This window comes from Eulemur rufifrons, chromosome 18 (genome assembly GCF_041146395.1).
Source record: "Eulemur rufifrons isolate Redbay chromosome 18, OSU_ERuf_1, whole genome shotgun sequence".
NCBI lineage: Eukaryota > Metazoa > Chordata > Mammalia > Primates > Lemuridae > Eulemur > Eulemur rufifrons.
In genome coordinates, this window is record NC_091000.1 from 39,369,390 (window position 1) to 39,388,706 (window position 19,317).

Genomic DNA, 19,317 nt, shown 5'->3' on the forward strand with positions numbered 1-19,317 from the left:
ATTAAGAAAAAAAAAACCAATGTGGTAGAAATGATGAGAAGACAGTTGGAGGAGATGTGTAAGAGACTACTCTGTGGGGGCTAAAGGAGATTTCAAGAAAGCATAGAAAGTTGTACATTAGTTAAGAAGTTTATTTCAGATCATTCAAAAAAGCAACTGTTCTGCACAAGCTACCTATTTTTCATAGTAACCTCTGCACTAGAAAAAATGACTATGAAACAGAATCTGTTTATCTTAGATGTTTTATGCTTCTAAAGTTCAGGCACTATGCAAATGGGTTTAATATTTGTTCCTTTCCTATACAATTTGTTGTTGTGTGTTTATAAATTTAAAACAGTCAAGGTATTGAGGGAAACTTTTCTTTTTTAATCTACCTTAAAAATAATTTGATGAATTTATAGCAATTATAAAATTGATAAAGTTTATAATATTCATTCCACTTGAAGGTTTGGTAATATTCACACTGGAATTTTTACACTTTACCATTGTTGTATTCAGGTCAAAGACCTAATTTAATTGATCCATGTTTGTGAATAGACTTATTAGGGATCCAAGGACAGGTGTTTTGAGCCTCAGCCAAAATTAAACCAGTCCATTTGTGATATCTTTGCTTCATATTTGTGATTTCCTTGTTCTATATTTGTTCTTTTTTTTTTTTTATTGTAGATTCTTGAGCTAGTTGCAGACCAAGTGGAACTGCACAGAAAATGGGCCCAGTAGGTGCAGAGGCTGATGAGAACCAGACAGTGGAAGAAGTGAAGGTGGAACAATATGGTAGGCAAGCCACTCCTAGAGGCGAACTGGTCCCTGACCCTGAGCCAGAGCTTATAGATAGCACCAAGCTGATCGAGGTACAGGTTGTCCTCATATTGGCCTATTGCTCTATCATCTTGCTTGGGGTAATTGGCAACTCCTTAGTGATCCATGTGGTGATTAAATTCAAGAGCATGCGCACCGTAACCAACTTTTTCATTGCCAATCTGGCCGTGGCAGATCTTTTGGTGAACACCCTGTGCCTGCCATTCACTCTTACCTACACCTTAATGGGGGAGTGGAAAATGGGTCCTGTCCTGTGCCACCTGGTGCCCTATGCCCAAGGCCTGGCGGTACAAGTGTCCACAATCACCCTGACAGTAATTGCTCTGGACCGGCATCGGTGCATCGTCTACCACCTAGAGAGCAAGATCTCCAAGCGAATCAGCTTCCTGATTATTGGCTTGGCCTGGGGCATCAGTGCCCTGCTGGCAAGTCCCCTGGCCATCTTCCGGGAGTATTCACTGATTGAGATCATTCCGGACTTTGAGATTGTGGCCTGCACTGAGAAGTGGCCTGGTGAGGAGAAGAGCATGTATGGCACTGTCTACAGTCTTTCCTCCTTGTTGATTCTGTATGTTTTGCCTCTGGGCATCATATCTTTTTCCTACACTCGAATCTGGAACAAACTGAAGAACCACGTCAGCCCGGGAGCCGCCAATGACCACTACCATCAGCGAAGGCGGAAAACCACCAAAATGCTGGTGTGCGTGGTGGTGGTGTTTGCCGTGAGCTGGCTGCCTCTCCATGCCTTCCAGCTTGCGGTGGACATTGACAGTCAGGTCCTAGACCTGAAGGAGTACAAACTTATCTTCACGGTGTTCCACATCATCGCCATGTGCTCCACCTTCGCCAACCCCCTTCTGTATGGCTGGATGAACAGCAACTACAGAAAGGCCTTCCTCTCGGCCTTCCGCTGTGAGCAGCGCTTGGACGCCATCCACTCGGAGGTGTCCGTGACATTCAAGGCTAAAAAGAACCTGGAAGTCAAAAAGAACAATGACCCCAATGACTCTTTCACAGAGGCTACCAATGTCTAGGGAAACTGGGGTGTGAAGGCACATGGATGAATTCTGACCAGAGCTGTAAATCTGGTGGATGGAAGCTCGCAAGTGCATTTTGATTTCCCATTTTAAGGAAGAAAAAGAGCACCTGGATGGAAACACCTACAGTTTAATTCCCAGAGAACTGGCTGGAGGCGCCTAGGTGAACATACTCATATTCAAGGATAGGGCAACAAAAGGGTTTGCTTGCAGTTGCTTGGTTAAATTATGAGTAAAAGCAGAGAGAAATACTTTTGGCTGTGTCCCAGAGTGAAGAAAACCTGAACAAGGAATTGACACGCTCAGCGTTCTTAAAGGCTGCAGGTAAATAAATTGACTTTCAAATCACCTTAGGACCTGGATTGGGGATGCTGTGTAATTCACTGCTCCCCCATCATCTGATGAAAAGGCTACTGAATACAAATGTCGCTGGGGAGCCACAGGCTCTCCTTTATTGGATTTTGGTTTTATTGTTCTTCCTATAGACGAAATCCATCAGGGAATGGTAAATGTTGCCAACTATTCGAATGACTTCAAAGAAATAAGCTGAAATTTGCTATATAATTAATATTTTGGCAAATGAAGGAAGTCTTTAACATTCAGTGAGCCAAGTGTTCTTAAAACCAAATGCATGTTTGATGAAAGTTTCTTCAACTCACAGGCTGAAATTCTCAGAATTGCAAGAAATGCAAACCATCATTTAATTTTATATTTCAAGTTATTCTTGCTTTTTGGAGAGACTATTTAGATAACAAAGAAGCCTACAACTTATTACTTTTAATCATTGCTAATTGTTATACCTTTTTGAACATGTATGGTTCTGTTATTCCTGTTGGAGGTAAGTTTGCACTAAAAATTAAATTAGACTAGAAAATAATTTTTGTGGCATTTTGTAACATTTCATGGTTATTTGTCAGCAATTTTTGCACAGGTTCATAGCTCTAATGTGTTTACATGACACTGCAGTGTTATTTTCTTTGAAATTAATCTTCTATGTACCCATTCATAATAAATAAAACAAATAATTTCATTAAAATTGACCCATCTGGTAAGAAATACTAAAAACATCGGATTCATTCTACCTTGCAAATGTTCTGTTTCAACCAATTTCACATAAGTTATTTGTCCTCTTTTCAACATAATTAGGCATATTTTTTGATAACTTATGAGTATATATAAAATAAATGTTCTGTTTCAACCAATTTCACATAAGTTATTTGTCCTCTTTTCAACATAATTAGGCATATTTTTTGATAACTTATGAGTATATATAAAATAAAATTATACCTATAAATAGTAGAACATAGATGCTAAGTATTTTTAATTATTTTATGAATATAATTTTTATTTCAATAGTACTCAACCAAAGATGCTTAAAACCCTGTTATATTCATGAAAAATAATTGAGATGTTCAAATAGTGGTATTTCTTTGGATGCTGTTAAAGAAATTTCATTATTGTCATATTTTTGTAAATATGATAGAATTTGTGAATATATTTTTAAAATTTTAAATGAATTCAACATGAGTATTATAATTGGTTACAACATTAATTTTGTGAACCGAAGAGCTTCATTTTATGGATATATTTAAAATTCATACTATAGCTGTTATTAACTTCTTTCCATGCTAGAAATAAAAGACTGTTTTTTAAGTACACTGCATTTTGGAATACTGAAAAAGCATGAAAACAATAGAAGTTAGGTTAGGTGGAAGACAGATTAAGAAGTCAACAAAAAATGATGTATATCTGTAATATATAGTTGAAGAATTCATTTTTCAGCTGGTTTCAGCATAACTGTCCAAAAAGAAGCTCTTTGTCTTTTAAATAGCAGATACTTTGCTTACGATGTTAATAGAAAATTGTGGTTAAAGGTGTTCCCCCCACTTGGAGAATTCTTACTCTGCATATACTACTGTATTAACTGTTGTTGTAGTAGATTATTAGAATACAATTAATGATTCAGTTAATGTATATCTGATCCAATTCTTTATGTCAGTTCATTAATAAAATGTCTTTAATGTAGTGATTTTATTGTTGAAATAAACAAAATTGAGGAAATTCTAGAAATTGTCTGAAATTTTTACCAGAGTTCCTATCTTAGACGAGAGGCTAAGACTTCAATGCAACTGAAAAAGAAAAATATACCTCCACAGTTGGCCCTGCTCTCTCTCCATTCTGTACCTGACATGGAAGGCTGCTTGTTACCTGACTGTGCCTGTGTGTTTTATCCCAGGCAGATTCTCTTTTCCACCAATATTTGCTGCTAGAGTTTAAGCATGAAGGCAGCGACAGGGACTATTTTAACCATTGTGGTATCACAGGTATTTGCTATTCTTTGCTCCAAGTTAGTACTTGTTTTGGGAAAATCCTGGGACACGATAGAAAAATCACCCCTCAAACTGAGAAGGAGCAGAGAGACCAAAGAATGACTCAGACAAGTCCAGCTTGATGAGTTAGATGAGTGTATTAGAGGTTACCTACAAGAGTAAGTAACCTTGTTCCTGGGGAGCATGGGAATTTCTTCCACAGGTGCTTTCTTGCATGCAAAACCTGCATCTCCTCACCTTGTGGGGTTGCCTTAAATCCCTTCTCAGTGAGTGATGCAGAGCTTTAACATTGCATCATTGCAGGCCCAGTACCACAGTCATGCACAGCCTTACAACCTATGTTATGTTAATGATATGAAAATTTTCCAGTAGGTGGGGATTTCAGTATACAATTAGCTAAAGGGCACTATAGGGCAACTAAAGCAGTTATGAAGCAGTCAGGGCTGGTTTGAGTCAGCCTTTTCAGGATGAGAAAGTGCTGAGACACCCAAGAAAGTTTTGGGCTCCTTTCCCAGGCTTAGTAGTTATCTTGGTACGTGCTTAATCTATTTTGTAACAACTTTGCTGAGTGCTCCAGGTTAGCACAGTGTTTCTGTCCCGTGGTGGGGAACATGCATTTTCTTCTCAGTACTCAATAAACATCCATCAAGGAAATTAAGTTTATGAAGTGAAGTAAATATTAAATCTAAGATTTGAAGATAGCTTTGCAAGGTTGTAAAACACAATTTTTTCCCATTTTATCATACATCTTCTAGGAAAGTAAGGTTTTGGCTATACAGAAGTCCAGTAAAGATACGTATTGGTTAAGAATCAGATGGCTTTGTTTTGTTTTTTGAAGATCATTAAAGGTAGATATTTGTGTAATATAAAGGGCTCTACACATATATTTCATTATGGCTCACACAAAATTATCTAGAACTTTTGTCACCAGGGAAGATGGAGGAGCCAGCCATGATTCAGATAGCAAGAGAAGCCATTGTAAACATTTCTGGCAGAAAGTTATTTAATATAGGGGATTAAAATCTTATAAAACCATTGGAGTAGCTAGAGAACTGAAAGTTAGGAAAAGTCTCACTAGCATTGCGGAAACTAGGAATTGCAAAATTGCAGGAAACCACTACTAATGTTAACATTAAAATGGATGATGCATAGGAGAAAAAAGCACAAATTTATCTATTAAAATATTACTGCCTGTGCTAAGCTCACACTCTGGCCCGCCTCCTCCATAGACCCAACAATGCCTTTTGCTTGGCTTCTGTTTTCCAAAATTCAGGTAAGTATCTCTCATTTGTGGACTACAACTCAAGCCTTGCTAGCATGGATTTGGGGAAATGTAACTCTTAGGTTTCCAACCCCTAAGATATAGGAGATGGAAGGGGGTGGGAGAATATGGTGCTCAGTTGCTTTTAGACAATCTGGCCATCTTCAGAATTGCTTAGATGGTAAAATTTCTAGTTCCAACCTCATCCTCTTTTTCCTGGTACCTCTTTGGATTTTTCAGACTTAACTACATCTTTTTTCCTTTTTCTCTTATCAAGGCCAATGTGTCAATAATACTCTTTAAAACTGCCCCATTAGTAAAGGTAGACAGAGGAGTGAAGTATAAATAAAGATTGTTTTTCCTCTGATAGGTTAATTGAAATGGAGGAAGAAAGAATAAAAGCCGTATAATTATATGAAGAATTGAACAATTATCTAAAAACCACAGAAAAATCTAAATTCTGGGTTAGTTTCCTAGTGTGAGCAAAAGAAAATGATGATGTCTCAGGGAGAAAGTAGGCTTTAAAATTTTCAATCTGATAAGAGAGGAAATATTATATACATGGCTGTAAGTGGCAAAAAGATTATTTTTCCTTAAGAAAATGGAGAACTTAAAGAAACAACAATAAAATAGTGGAGAATACAAACAACTTCATGCTTATATAACATGATGGTAAACAAAGCTAAGAATTTTATTAAAGGATTACTAAGAATTGATTTGCAAGGATATATAAATGACATCCGTCTGTTAAACCAGCAGTTCCCAACCTTTTTGGCACCAGGGACCGGTTTCATGGAAGGCAATTTTTCCACAGACTGGGTGGGGGGAGGGTTGGTTTTGGGATGATTCAAATGCATTACATTTATTGTGCACTTTATTTCTATTGTTATTACATTGTCACTTGCCACTCACTGATAGGATTTTTCTATGAGTCTGCAAGCAATTGATTTATTATGGTCTTCTCATAAAGAGCACACACCCTAGATCCCTAGCACGCAGTTTACAGTAGGGTTCACACTCCTATGATGCCAGGGCTGATCTGACAAGAGGTGGAGCTCAGGCACTGATGTGAGCTAAGGGGAGTGGCTATAAATACAGATGAAGCTTTGCTCCCTCGCCTGCCACTCACCTGCTGTGCGACCCAGTTCCTAACAGTGGATTGGGGGGTTGGGGCCCGCAGTGTGAAACCATTCACCTTTTTCTGCTTTGGTGCACTGGACAGATGTCCACAGACTCCCCAAGTTCTCACGGTTACGGAAGAGCTCATAGGAAGAACAGCCTGTAGTTTATGACAATTCACACCATGTTATCTGTAACTCCAGCTTTTCCTCACTGATTTGAAAATGTGTAACTGAATGGAAGTAAGTGAAAATGCCTAACCCTGAATCTACTCTCCTTTATAAACAAATAATTGGCAATTTTCAACATTTTAACAAATTACTTGCAAAACACCACATGACTGATCATAATAAAGGAGTGTGTTGTAACATTAAAATTAAAGAGTGCTACATTATCTTCACAGGAAATAAATGAAAACAGTAACGAGTCAATAATTTTTTTTATTTTTGTTCTGCTCACAGAAAACTAACACAAATTGTAAAAAATTGAGAGGGCCCATGTATATGTATACACACATATTTAATTACAAAGAAGAATATCTCCTTGATGTATGCTATCATCTAATGTCACATTATCTGTGTATAGAACATCCAGCCATCTAAAAGAGGTGATCAGTCTTTTTCTGAATGACATTCTCATTTCCATCATTGTCCTTACAGAAGTAACTATCACTGGGCTATGGGTGGGGTGGCTGGGTTGGGGTAAGGAAGGAAGGGAATGCAGTCTGGAATGTGAACAAAATAATTTGACTGTATGCAGTTGATAAAGCTCCTTGGTGAGTGTAGCCTATTTCTCCCAGTCAGCTGATAATCAAAGATGACAGATATCAAACTGGCGCTTATCATTTTAAACACCAACACATTTTAAAATGATTAGTTGCCCATTAGGACAGAATAAGCTATGATCTGCCTCTAAGGACTTGTAGGGCTATGGAGGCCACCTACTCTGCAATCATTTTTGTTCTCTGGTATAAGCAAATCAGAATCTTGTTTCCAGAATGCAGTTGAGGAAGGAGAAACAAGAAGATTCAAGGGACATATTTAGGGTTGGGACTGCCAAATGCATTGTATATATTAAGTTGGAGCCAAATACTATCAGTCAAAATAGATCTATAATAATATCTGGGTCCCATCCGACTTGATCATATACAGGGATGTAACAACAGGATCTAGGGAACAGACAAAATGTAATTTTATATTCACTAGGGTAATAAGAAGTTTCACAATGAAGGATCATTTCTGCCTTTTTGTTCTAGGAAAAATAATTTACTAGAAATAAAACCTTCCTACATACTTACAAAGATAATCCCATTTAAACAAGTGCTTCAGTAGCTTTTGTCAAAGGTACATAAACTCTCACAAATGGGCAGACATGGTGTACTTCATAGCTTAAGACCTCAAAAGCTCCACAGGAGTTAAACAAGTCTGGTTTGACTCCAAGGTAAGGATTTTATATTTACTTTCTAGTGTTTAGCTTAAAAGTCTAAAATTAGATGTAGGCATTCCTTACCTACAAGGATACTCACAAAAATTATTTATAATTGTCATTATATTCCAAGACAGCATGAAGCAGATGATTACAGTCATGAGTATTAGACTGTTTTTTAAAGAACAGGTCCCCAACAGATTTTTTTTTTTTTAGTGGATATAATTTGAAAATATGAATGGAATTTGGAACTGTCAATATTGTGATGTGGTACTAATTTTATAAAGCATAGTTGAGCATATACCTGGAACAGTTTTGCTACTAGTACTAATCATTTGTACTGATATAGGTACCATCCACTATGGTTTGAATATGTCCCTTCCAAAATTCAGAAGATAAAACATAATGACGAATGTGATGGTATTAAGAGGTGGGGCTTTTAAGAAGTTATTAAATCATGAAGGCTCCTCCGTTCATGAATGAAATCAAATTCCTTATAAAAGAGGCTTCACTCAATGTTTGGCTCTTTTGTTCTTCTGCCCTCCACTGTGTGAGGACGCAGTGTTGTCCCTTCCTGAGAATGCAACAATAAGCCACCATTTTGGAAGCAGAGAGTAGCCCTCAACAGACAATCAAACCTGTTGAGGTTGAGGTTCTGTTGAAATGCTTAGTGAAGCATTCTGGACCAAAGTGGAAAAGTCTTTGTGTTGGTTTTCCATTTTTTATTGTATTTCATTGAGCTTACTTATAATCCATATTTTGAATTCTTTATCTATTGTTTCATATTTTGCTTTTGGTTGTTATCCATTGCTAGAGAGCTGGTGATCCTTTTTGGGGGTGATCTTTTGCTCTGATTCTTCCTATTTCCAGAGTTCTTTGGCTGATTCCTTCTTATCTGAAGCAGCTGCTGCTCCTTATTTTTGGATTTTCTTTTGTTTAGATAATGTCATGCCCAGTTTAATCTCTGAGGTAGTAGGTGGTGCTTGTAAGAATCAACCACACCCTGTATAATTGAGTCAGAAAATGCTGTAAAGGGCATGCAAATTGACCTCCTTGTCAGTAGGTGGGGCTTACTGGAAGGAACAAGCTGTAATGTTGCTTTTGGGTCCTGTGACCGGCTCTAGTCCCTCAGGAGAAGCACTCTAATGCCCCAGGTGGTGAGTGGGGTCCTGGAACTTCAGGTGAGCCCTAATTCTCTGCCATAGGAGAGGTGGCTGAGGAAGTGTGGCTTGGTGGGGCTGGGGTGGGTAAGCCTGCCCTTGGACTCCACAAAAGTTGGCAAGGGTCAAAGGTCTGCTCCCAACTTCTGGGCAAAGCTGCCAGGGAGGGGCTGAAGTGGCCCCACCCAAGGAGAAAGTCTGCTCGTGGAAGCATGGCCATCTGGGATGCACAATCTGGCAGTCTGGAGCTCTTCTCTGCTGTCCCGTGCTCTGAAGTTCCCTCCCTCAACAACCCTGCTGTGCGGTCTGCTGGGAGGTAGGAGCTCAAGCCAGCCAGGCTCCTCCACAATTATGATGCAGGCTGGGAAGTTCCCTGCCAGGATCCAGGCCCGAGCTGACAGTGCAGCCCTCCAGTGGGGGGAGAGCTGCCCTTCGAGCTTGCTGCCTCTAGGACCCAACCTGCACTCTCCCCCCTAATCTGCGCATGAGAACTCCCTTGAATCCGGAGACTATTTCACAAATCTCCCCTCCCTGTCCACAAGTAACACAATCAAGACCTGGGGGTAGGAGATCTGGCCTGCACATCTGCCCCTGGGTCCTGGAAGATCAATCCCTGATGATGCCAGGGAGAAGTGCGCTGGTCCTGAGTTGCCCACAGAGTGCCCAAGCAGGTTCCATGTCCAGCTGCCTTGGGGCATGCCCCACTCTAACGGAGTCACTGGGCAAGCAGTGCCAGGGAGAGCTGGCAGGCAGGGAGCTCACAGTCCTAGTCCGAGCACCCCTCAGTCCGCTGTCTGCTGCAGGACCCTGCAAGGAAAGATCTGAGCCCCACTATCTGTGGAAACCTCAGTGTGGTGGCTCAATTGTCTCTTGGCAGCTCTGGGTGGGGGAGAGAAAGGGGAGAAAATGAGTCTGGTTGGAGGAAAGCTGGCACTCTGGTCATGCCCGCCCATCCCTCACTCCAGGAGTTCACCCACCCAGAAAGTCCAGCCATTGTAGTCACACAGATCACCCGAGACCCACTGGATCCCTGTGTCTCCGGCAGTCTGGGCTGGAGTTGCAAAATGTCTGTGTGGAACTGAGGAGTTGAAGGCCCCTGGGGAGGACAAAGGCGCATGGTGGGTACAGAAGCAATATAATGCTTGGCTTCCCGGCTAGGGTCTGGGGGCGGGGGTTGGGATCCTGGTGTTCTGTCCCCAAGAAGCTCCCAGCTCACTTGTGGCAGCAGCCTCGAGGCTCGTGTGGGGAGAAGGTCTCTCCAGAAGCTTGGGAACCCACCCCCTGTCAGAGATGCAAGAGGGGGAGGAGAAATAAATGGCTCCACCTACCCTTCACTGGACTCCATACCTCTCCGGGATTGATCTCTGCCAGTCCGTTCCAAAGTGGAAAAATCTTAGATAAGTATTTTCCTACGTGAATTGTGTATGCGTTGACACCAACACTTAGTCTTCTCAGTTAAAATCACCTAAATGTTCTCATAACTCTCTAGAATAAGACATTTTAATTATAGATTTAAAAAAAACTAGTTCATCCTTTCAAAAAATATTTATATAATAAATTTGTTGAGTCTTAAATAGTAAATTTCTGTGTTAATTGTCTCCTCCTTTTTGCCCAGCTGGGGAGGAAGGTATGTGAGAGGGTGTTAAAGTGAGAGTGCTTATTTTCTGTGGGAAGAGGAAGCATGGAAGGGAGGGGAAAGATGGAGGAAAAAGGGCAGAAAGCAGTCTGAAGAAATGGGTCAGAAAACTGGTATTTTCCAGTTTGTCTACATTACGTAGTTCAAATGGGTACCGACTCACTGGAAGATTCCCTAAATTTCTGCAGCATTGCTGAAATCCTAGCCAGCCCTAGGACTCAGAATTAAACCCCCACCATTTTATCTTTTAATTAAAATAAAATTTATAGCTAAATGCACAGATTTGCATGCATAATTTTCTTCTTTGGAGAAGTGTCTGTTCACTTCCATTGCCCATTTTTTTATTGGGTTTGATTGTCTTTCACTTTTTCTAGAGTTGAGATAGGTCTTTATAAATTCTGGATACACTGTTGGCCCTTCATATCTGCTAGTTCTACATCTGCAGATTCAACCAACCATGGATCAAAAATATTTTAAAAAGTTAAAAATGAAAATAACAATACAACAATAATAAATCATACAAATACAAACAATACATTAAAACAACTATTTACATAGCATTTACATTGTATTAGGTGTTGTAAGCAATCTAGAGATGACTTAATGTATATGGAAAGAAGTGCATAGGTGACATGCAAATATTACACCATTTTATATATGGGATTTAAGCAACTGTGGATTTTGATATCCATGGGGTTCCTGGAACCAATTCCCTATGGATACAAAGGGACAACTGTGTATATATTCAATGTAATCTGGATATGTTCTCCCAGAATCATATATTGCATATGGTTTTCCCTAGGCTGTGACAAAAGTTTTTAATTTTGATCAAGTTCAATTTGTCATTTGTGTGTGTGTGTCGTCTCTAAGAAATCTTTGCCTGCCCCAAGGCTGGAAAGATATTCTGTTCTTTCCCAGATGCCGTATACTTTTGGCTCTCACATTTATATATATGATTCCTCTCAACTAACGTTTGTGCTTGGGCTTGCTTACTTTTTATATTTTTATCCAATTCTTCTGGCACCAATTATTGAAAAGAGTTTATTTTCCCACATTTAATTGCCCTGGCATTTTTGTTAAAAATAAGTTGACTGAATATGTTTAGAACTATTTCTGGGCTATTGTATCCATTGGATCTATTTGTCAGATCTTATGCCAATACCACACTTTCTTTATTACTGTATATCTTAAAATCTGGTAGTTATGTCTGCCAAATTTGTTCTTATTTTACAACATTATTTTGGCTGATCTCAGGCCTTTGCATTTCCATATAAATTTTAGAACCAGCTTATCAGTTTCTGTAGGAAAACACTCTGGCATTATGACTGAGATTACATTAACTCTACATTTCAATTTAGGGTGAATTGACATTCTAATAATATTGTCTTCTAATATATGAATATGGCATGCCATCATTTATTTGTAATATTTAATTTTTCTTAACAATATTTTATACTTTTTAGTGTAGTTGTCTAATGTATCTTTTGTTAAATTTATTAAGAATTTTATGCTTTTTGATAGTATTAAGATTGGAATTGTTTTTTAATGCTATATCCCAGCTAAACATTGCTGATATACAATTGAATTTTGTTTTTTGACCTTGAAAACATCCTTTTGGTAGAAATTTTTCTCAGAAAAATTATTTGAGAAAATTCAAAACCCATTCATGATTTAAAAAATTAAAAAAAAATCTCAGCAAAATAAAACTATTAATTGAAGATAGCTTCCTTAATCTGATAGAAGGAATCTATAAAAACCCGCAGCTGTCATACCTAATGGTCAGATATTACACATTTCCACCTCATATACTCTCAGAGATCAGGAAAAAAATCAAGATATTTACTATTACCATTGCTATTCACCATTTTTCTAGAAATTCTGGCCAGTGCAATAATGCAAGAAAATGAAATAAATGGCATTAAGATTTGGCAGGAAGAATAAAAACTATATTTATTAACAAAGAACATAACTGTGTGCATAGGAAATGTTAAAGAACTTGCAAAAAATTGCTAGAATTAATAATCAAAGATTACCAGGCATAAAATAAGACCCATAATAAAAAGAGAAATAAATCAATCAAGACTGACTCAGAACTGAGATAGGTGTTTGAATCAGCAAAGTCACTAAAACACATATTATAACTATTCCATATATTCAATAATTTAAGTAGATATATGGAAATTATAAAAATGATTTAGACCAAACATCCAGAGATGAAAATTATAATATCTGAGATAAAAGCTATATTGAGTGGGATTAATGGCAGATTAGGAATTGCTGAAGAAAATATTAGTAAACTTGAAGACATAGCAATAGAAATTATCCAAAAGGAAACAAGGAGAGAAAAAAAGAATTTTAAAAAAGTAAAGATTATCAGTTGATGATTTGTGGGACAACTTCAAGTTTCCTTATATATGTGTAATTGGCATCACTAAAGGAATTGTGGTGAGGAAGAAAAACATTTGATGAAATAATGGCTGAAAATTTTCTAAGCGTTATATATAATAATCCAACAAAGAGATTATATGGATTCATAAAAATAATAAATTAATCCAAGAGGTGATGAACAAAAGTAGAAAAGAAGGGCAAAGAACAGATGAAAAAATACAAAAGAAATATCAATATAACTTACATCTAATGTCTCCAGCAATTGCATTAAATGTAAATAATCTAAACACCTTAATTTAGACGACAGAGATTGTCATATTGGATATAAAAGCAAGATCAAACTATATCTCATTAAATTATTTTAAATATAGAAATAATTTTATAAAATATGGAAGTTATGATTAGAATCCAGAACATAAATATTATAACTATTGTTAATATAGAAATAATATATTATAATTATATGTATTATATAATAATATAATTATATTGTATAATAAAATAATAATATGATACAAAAACTATAAGAGGGTGTGAAGGCAAGCTGGGAGAAATAAAGTTTAAATATAAGTATACAAAATATATATAGTATGTCTTATCTCTTCTCTGAAGATTGTACTTCGCTTTGCTAGGAGAAGACCTGGGTACGGAGTTGATTCCTTCTTAGAACCAAAGGGTTCATCATGAGGATTTCATTAGCCTCAGAAGCAGCCATGGCCTCTGTAGATGCACAGGGGTGTTGGGGTAGTGCAGACATGTAGGAGTTTTCCTGGAGCCAGAGTCTTTCAGCACCCTTGTGTGTGTGCTGGCTTGGTACTGTTGCTCTGTGGCCTCTGCTGCAGGGATGGGTGAAAAGTATTGGTAGGGGCTTTCATGAGACCCTGCTAAGCTTGGGCTCTTGGATAAATACACCAGGCTCAAAGAAGAGGCTCTATATTCTGTTATTTACCGCCTGCATTGGTGATATTCTTAATAACTACTGGATAATTGAGATAAAAAAAACCTGAGCTTTTTTATGTATATTCAGCACTATGAGATTTGCCTCTACAGAAATTTTATTTGAGGATACACAGATGAAACATGCATATGAAAACGATAACAATTATATTTTTTAAAAAATATTTTCCCTTATAATACTACAGAGATTTTTACATATTCTATAATTTTCCTATTAACGTTTCAGAATTGAGATGACACTTTAGTTGGCATGATTATATAAATTTTGTTTTCTTTTAATCTTTAAAGCTTTGCAAATATCATTTGGCTGAGTTTCAGGATTCAGCCAAAGTTAAAAGAAATGTTTCATTATAATTTTCACTTTTGCTCTCCAATAGCAAAAGAATTTTTATATAATAGTTTTAGCAATCTATTTTTTTCTGAGAATGCAAACTTTATTTTTGTTACATATGATATAACCTAGTTTTATTTTCTACTTCCATCTCAGAGTATCCATTATTTACTTTTACATGAGCCATTTCCTTCTTGAAAAATAAGGAAAAGGTTGACACTCTAAATTTAATATTGAATGTTGAAGATAAATGTTTAAAAGTGCATTCATTTTGAAAATGTGTATTCTCATTTCTTAATTTTATTAAAGCAAATGGCTTGAAGTTTTCCAAAGTATTTTTGTTACTCTAGTGAAGCTGGCCCTTTGCGGACTATTTAGTCTTCCAATGTTCATTATTTAAATTCACATACTATCTAATTATGATTTGATTCTATAGTGTTCATGTAATGTATAATAATCAATATAAAATTCATCAAGAAAAATTTAAAGTGGCTTAATATATTTACCTTCTTAATGCAACGTCCAAATATTTTAATTAGTACTAATGTACTAATAAAATATAAAATATTATCTTAAAAATTTTCTGAAAGCCAGAATTTTCTTATTAAAATTCCACACGTGTGTATATGAAATTAAAAAACAACTGGGATTTTAAAAATTATTATGTGTTACCCTTATTATAGTTTTCCACTCAAGTATTGATAAAAAATTTGATATAATATTTAAATAGTATTCATTTTAACATTATTGCACTAGAATTTAAGTTTCTAGTAAATTATTAAAATTTATTTAGCAGAAACATTTGAATATTGGTTGATAGTGATTGAAGTTTCATTGTCTTAATTACCATTTTTTCCAAAAAATAGTTTTCTCACTTATCTCTTGCAACAAGATAGAATATAGATTTCTATGGTCTACCAATTTTGGTACTTTAAAAATTATATTCAATGTATCATAATGTATAAACATTTCAGATTATTTTTAAGTAAATAATAAATATTGCTAAAAAGTTAATAGAACTTTAAAATGTTTTTTATTTTTTCTTTCCTTTCTTTAAATTTTAATAGATTTAGGGGGTATGAATTGAATTCCATTACATGTATATATTGTATACTGGTGTATTTTGGGCTTTCGGTGTGCCCATTATCCGAATTACATTGTACCCCATAGGTAATTTTTCATCCTTTCCCCCTGCTCCCTTCTCCTTCCCCATTTTTGAGTCTCCAATGTCCATAAAATATTTTTTAATCTTTATTTTGTGACAAATTATTTTTACAAATGTTTTCATTTTTTCAAATGTTTTATTGCATTAAACTGATTCACAGTGTTTAAATATTTTTCCTCACTGAAGATTGAAAAGTTTTGTTATTTGATTCTTAAACTATAACAGAATGGAATTACCTCTTTGAGGAAGTATTTTTGTGTTTAGCACTTTCAACTTTTAATGACAAAACATTTGAGCATTATTTCATTTATATCAACTAGTCATAGCCAAACAACACTATTGTTGAAATAAGGAGTTTTTAATTCCAGAAATCAAAATCTTTTGGTTTTATTTTATTTGATACTAATTATTACATAGGTTCAAGATATGTCCCAGGGTGCACTGATTTCTGCAGAATGTTAGACGATTTTATAAGCTGTAGTACTTTATTAATACTATTATTTCTCAATTCTGATTTATGATATTTAAACATATCAAGACATTATTTTCTCTTATTTCTAGGTGTAAATTTTAATAAAGTATTATAAACTTTAAAATTATGTATACACTGCATATTTACTGCTTACATAAGTATCACACAAAAATGGGTTGTATACTGCTAATAGAATTCATTTAAAGTTAATCTATTTAGGATAAGAAATTACTATAGAATTAGAGAATAATAGTAAATGGGATTCTCATAAATCATCCACCACCTGAAAGAATGCACACTGCTGCTGTACTGCCTGTCATGACACATGCTAAATTGGCAGAGATTGCTGATATGTTTCTCAGAAGTTCCCATATTGGGAGGTCCAATTATTAATGATTATTATAAACTCTTAAAAGAATTAGCTTGAAACAACTAGTTTATTAATTGACATTAATCAACATTTATTACTTATTTTCATTACTGTTTATTGAAAAGCATATAAGTGTTTCAATATTTTCACTACTACTGTAGCTATCTGTGATATCAGCTCTGGAAACTGCCAGATTATTAGTGCATCCTCCCAAAAGCAGAACTGAGAAAATCACTTCTGGTCCTTCCCTGCAGCTTGGCTATAAGCATGTGGCCTAGATTCTACCAATCACACACACTTGTTCCAGACTTTGATTCGAAAGGAATCAAAGTGAAGAAAATGATGCCTCAACTAAATTATTCAGTTCCTAGCAAGATCAAATTTTGAGTTTGTTTTTTCGCTCATTTAGCTCCTCAACAGCAACAGATGGTGTTTCTTTGCCTCGGGGCCTTACCAGTCTGGAAGCACTTTCAGAGTCACAGTTTGTGGTCTAGAAATACTACCCAGTGGATTCCGATTTTCAGATACAACTTCTCAATCATTTTATTTTCTCTTTTCTTCACTGACCACTCCCGTGGCAACTTTTCTTACAGTTCCTTAGGGCTGTGGGGGTTATTTCTGGTATTTTCCTCTTTATTGAGGTGTAGCCTACCTTGAAAATTCATACTGGGCATACATAGGCTTTGCCTCTCAACTCTCCCACTCTGTGAAGCTGGAAACAGAAGCTTAGGTTCACCAGGTTCAGTAAATAATCCCCGTGAAAAAGAGGTTTCAGTGGTTTGCTTTCTGATCTGCATTACTGTCCAGATTTGGGCATATGTTTGCTGAAAGAGATAATAAAAGCTATTTTATATAGTACAATCCCAACTCAGTTTAGAAAAAGAACATATAGTAGATATGTATAGAAAAATACTAGAGAGTTATAACTCAAAGTATTAAAATAGGTATCTCTGTGTGGCAGGATTTTTATTCTTCTTCACTTTTTCTATATTTTCTACCCTCTTCAATATGTCTTTTCTTGTTATTATGCTAAAACCAGGTACTGTGATCTCTCATTTGATTTTTTAGCTCTTGTGAAGGTGATTTCTTGCGTGAATAGTTGTTTTATTTGATGTTTCTGCGGTAGGGTGATCATGGGAAGGTTTTATTTAGCTATCTCGATTTACTTCACCCAATGTTATTTGATGTTGAAATTAATTTGCATGTAACCAAGTTCTGAATAAAATTCCTCTTTGTAACTTACCTTATTTGATGATCTATATCTCAGGTACCTTTTTCACATGTAGTAGTGGAGCATCCATGATAAACTATAAAGCCAGTAAGATTATATAAGCAAGTTCTTTTCCTAATGGTCACAGTTGGACTAGTTTAACCAAAGTAGCTGCATTTGTGTTGTTTCATGTACTCTCTAGAAGGAGTGAATTACTTTTCATTTATTTTTGAAATAATGTGCTTGGGATCTCTTTTGGCCAGAGCAAAAGAAATTTTATCTAGTTAATATTTGTCTAACTCATAATTTTTATATCTTTCACAAATTCCCAGACAGAAAATTAAGTGACTCTACACTTGAGCTACAGTTCACCTCTATAAGGCAAAAAAACCCAAAACCAAAACCAAAACCAAAATGGAAAAGCATTTATAAAAAGATGTCTTGATTTTTTATAAAACTTAGGCATGTAGGAAAGGAAACTGATCAAGCCAGAAATGTCCTAATGTGAGGGAGTAAATGGTGAATTCAGGACCCTAGAACTGGGACCGGGATGGCTAAAACCAACTTGCTCCTCATCATGGAAGAACAGTCTCAAATCGCCTACACTACTCCTCCCCTAACACCAGAAGCTCAGTGCTGAGAGTATCTGTGTGCAGGAGGGGGTTGAGCACCTTTGCTTTAAAATCTGGAAAAAGGCAAAAGATGCCCACTTTCACCACTTTTATTCAACATGGTACTGGAAGTCTTAGCCAATTTCCTCTCATATAGTTCCAACATCGGTGCCATATCTGAGTTTCACTCTGATGGTTTTGTTCTTGGATGTGGCTTTTCATATATACAATTTGGCTTGGGAACAGTGCACTTTTTCATCCGCTAGGCCTTTAGTGTATGTGTTTGAGTCGGGAATTGTGCTGGATCTGAGGCTTGTTGCTATGGTTAAACTCAATGCACTCTTTGAATTCCTATAGTGATACTGTGTGTTGGGAATGGAGATTGACTTGCCTCATTAATATCTGTGTGCCCTCAGTTTTAGATATTCCCTTCTAATTGCACAGCAGAGGTGGTATCTTTGCAAACTATCATTACTTGAAGCTTGTTTGCCTATTGTTGCCAGTGGTGGTGGTAGAGTATTCTCTGTTCTGATTAAGCCTCAGCCTTAGGAAGTTACCGTGTCCCTGGCTGTCAGTGGTATGGCTTTCTTGGTTCTCCTGCCCCTTTCCTGCCTCTAGGTTTTTCCTGTTCTTTTCCCCCAGCAGTGCTCTAAGGGCAAAAGTATTTGTTTCCTTTCCTTTCACGGGTTTTTGTTCCACAAGAGGAAATGGGGAGAAGGGTTTAGGTGGAGTTTCTTGGCCCTCCAGCAGACTTGCTATTCTACCCCTACATCTGCACGAAAACCAATACTTTCTTCAGGTTCTATAATCTTTTCTGTGATCACATGGAAGGATTCATGGAGAAAAATCCTGCAAATGGTGAGAACTGCCCCACTTTCTACAGGTCTCAAGGGTTCTGAACTGTCCTGCCAGCCTTCCTTGAGCCTTCACCAATTTGTCAACTATTACGGCTGAATTCTACTTGTTGGTGCCCAGTAGCATCTGTTAAGCAAGTGCTCAGTCTCCTCTCTCCCCGCAGGTACCTGT

General features: G+C 36.7%; 1 protein-coding gene across 1 annotated transcript; it reads left to right on the forward strand.

Annotated features, from left to right (window-relative positions):
- The first annotated feature begins 707 nt into the window (after positions 1–707).
- Positions 708–1,853, forward strand: NPY2R (neuropeptide Y receptor Y2). The gene has a single exon (XM_069493470.1). The coding sequence runs from the start codon at positions 708–710 to the stop codon at positions 1,851–1,853; it is 1,146 nt and encodes a 381-aa protein (XP_069349571.1).
- The last annotated feature ends 17,464 nt before the right edge of the window (positions 1,854–19,317 follow it).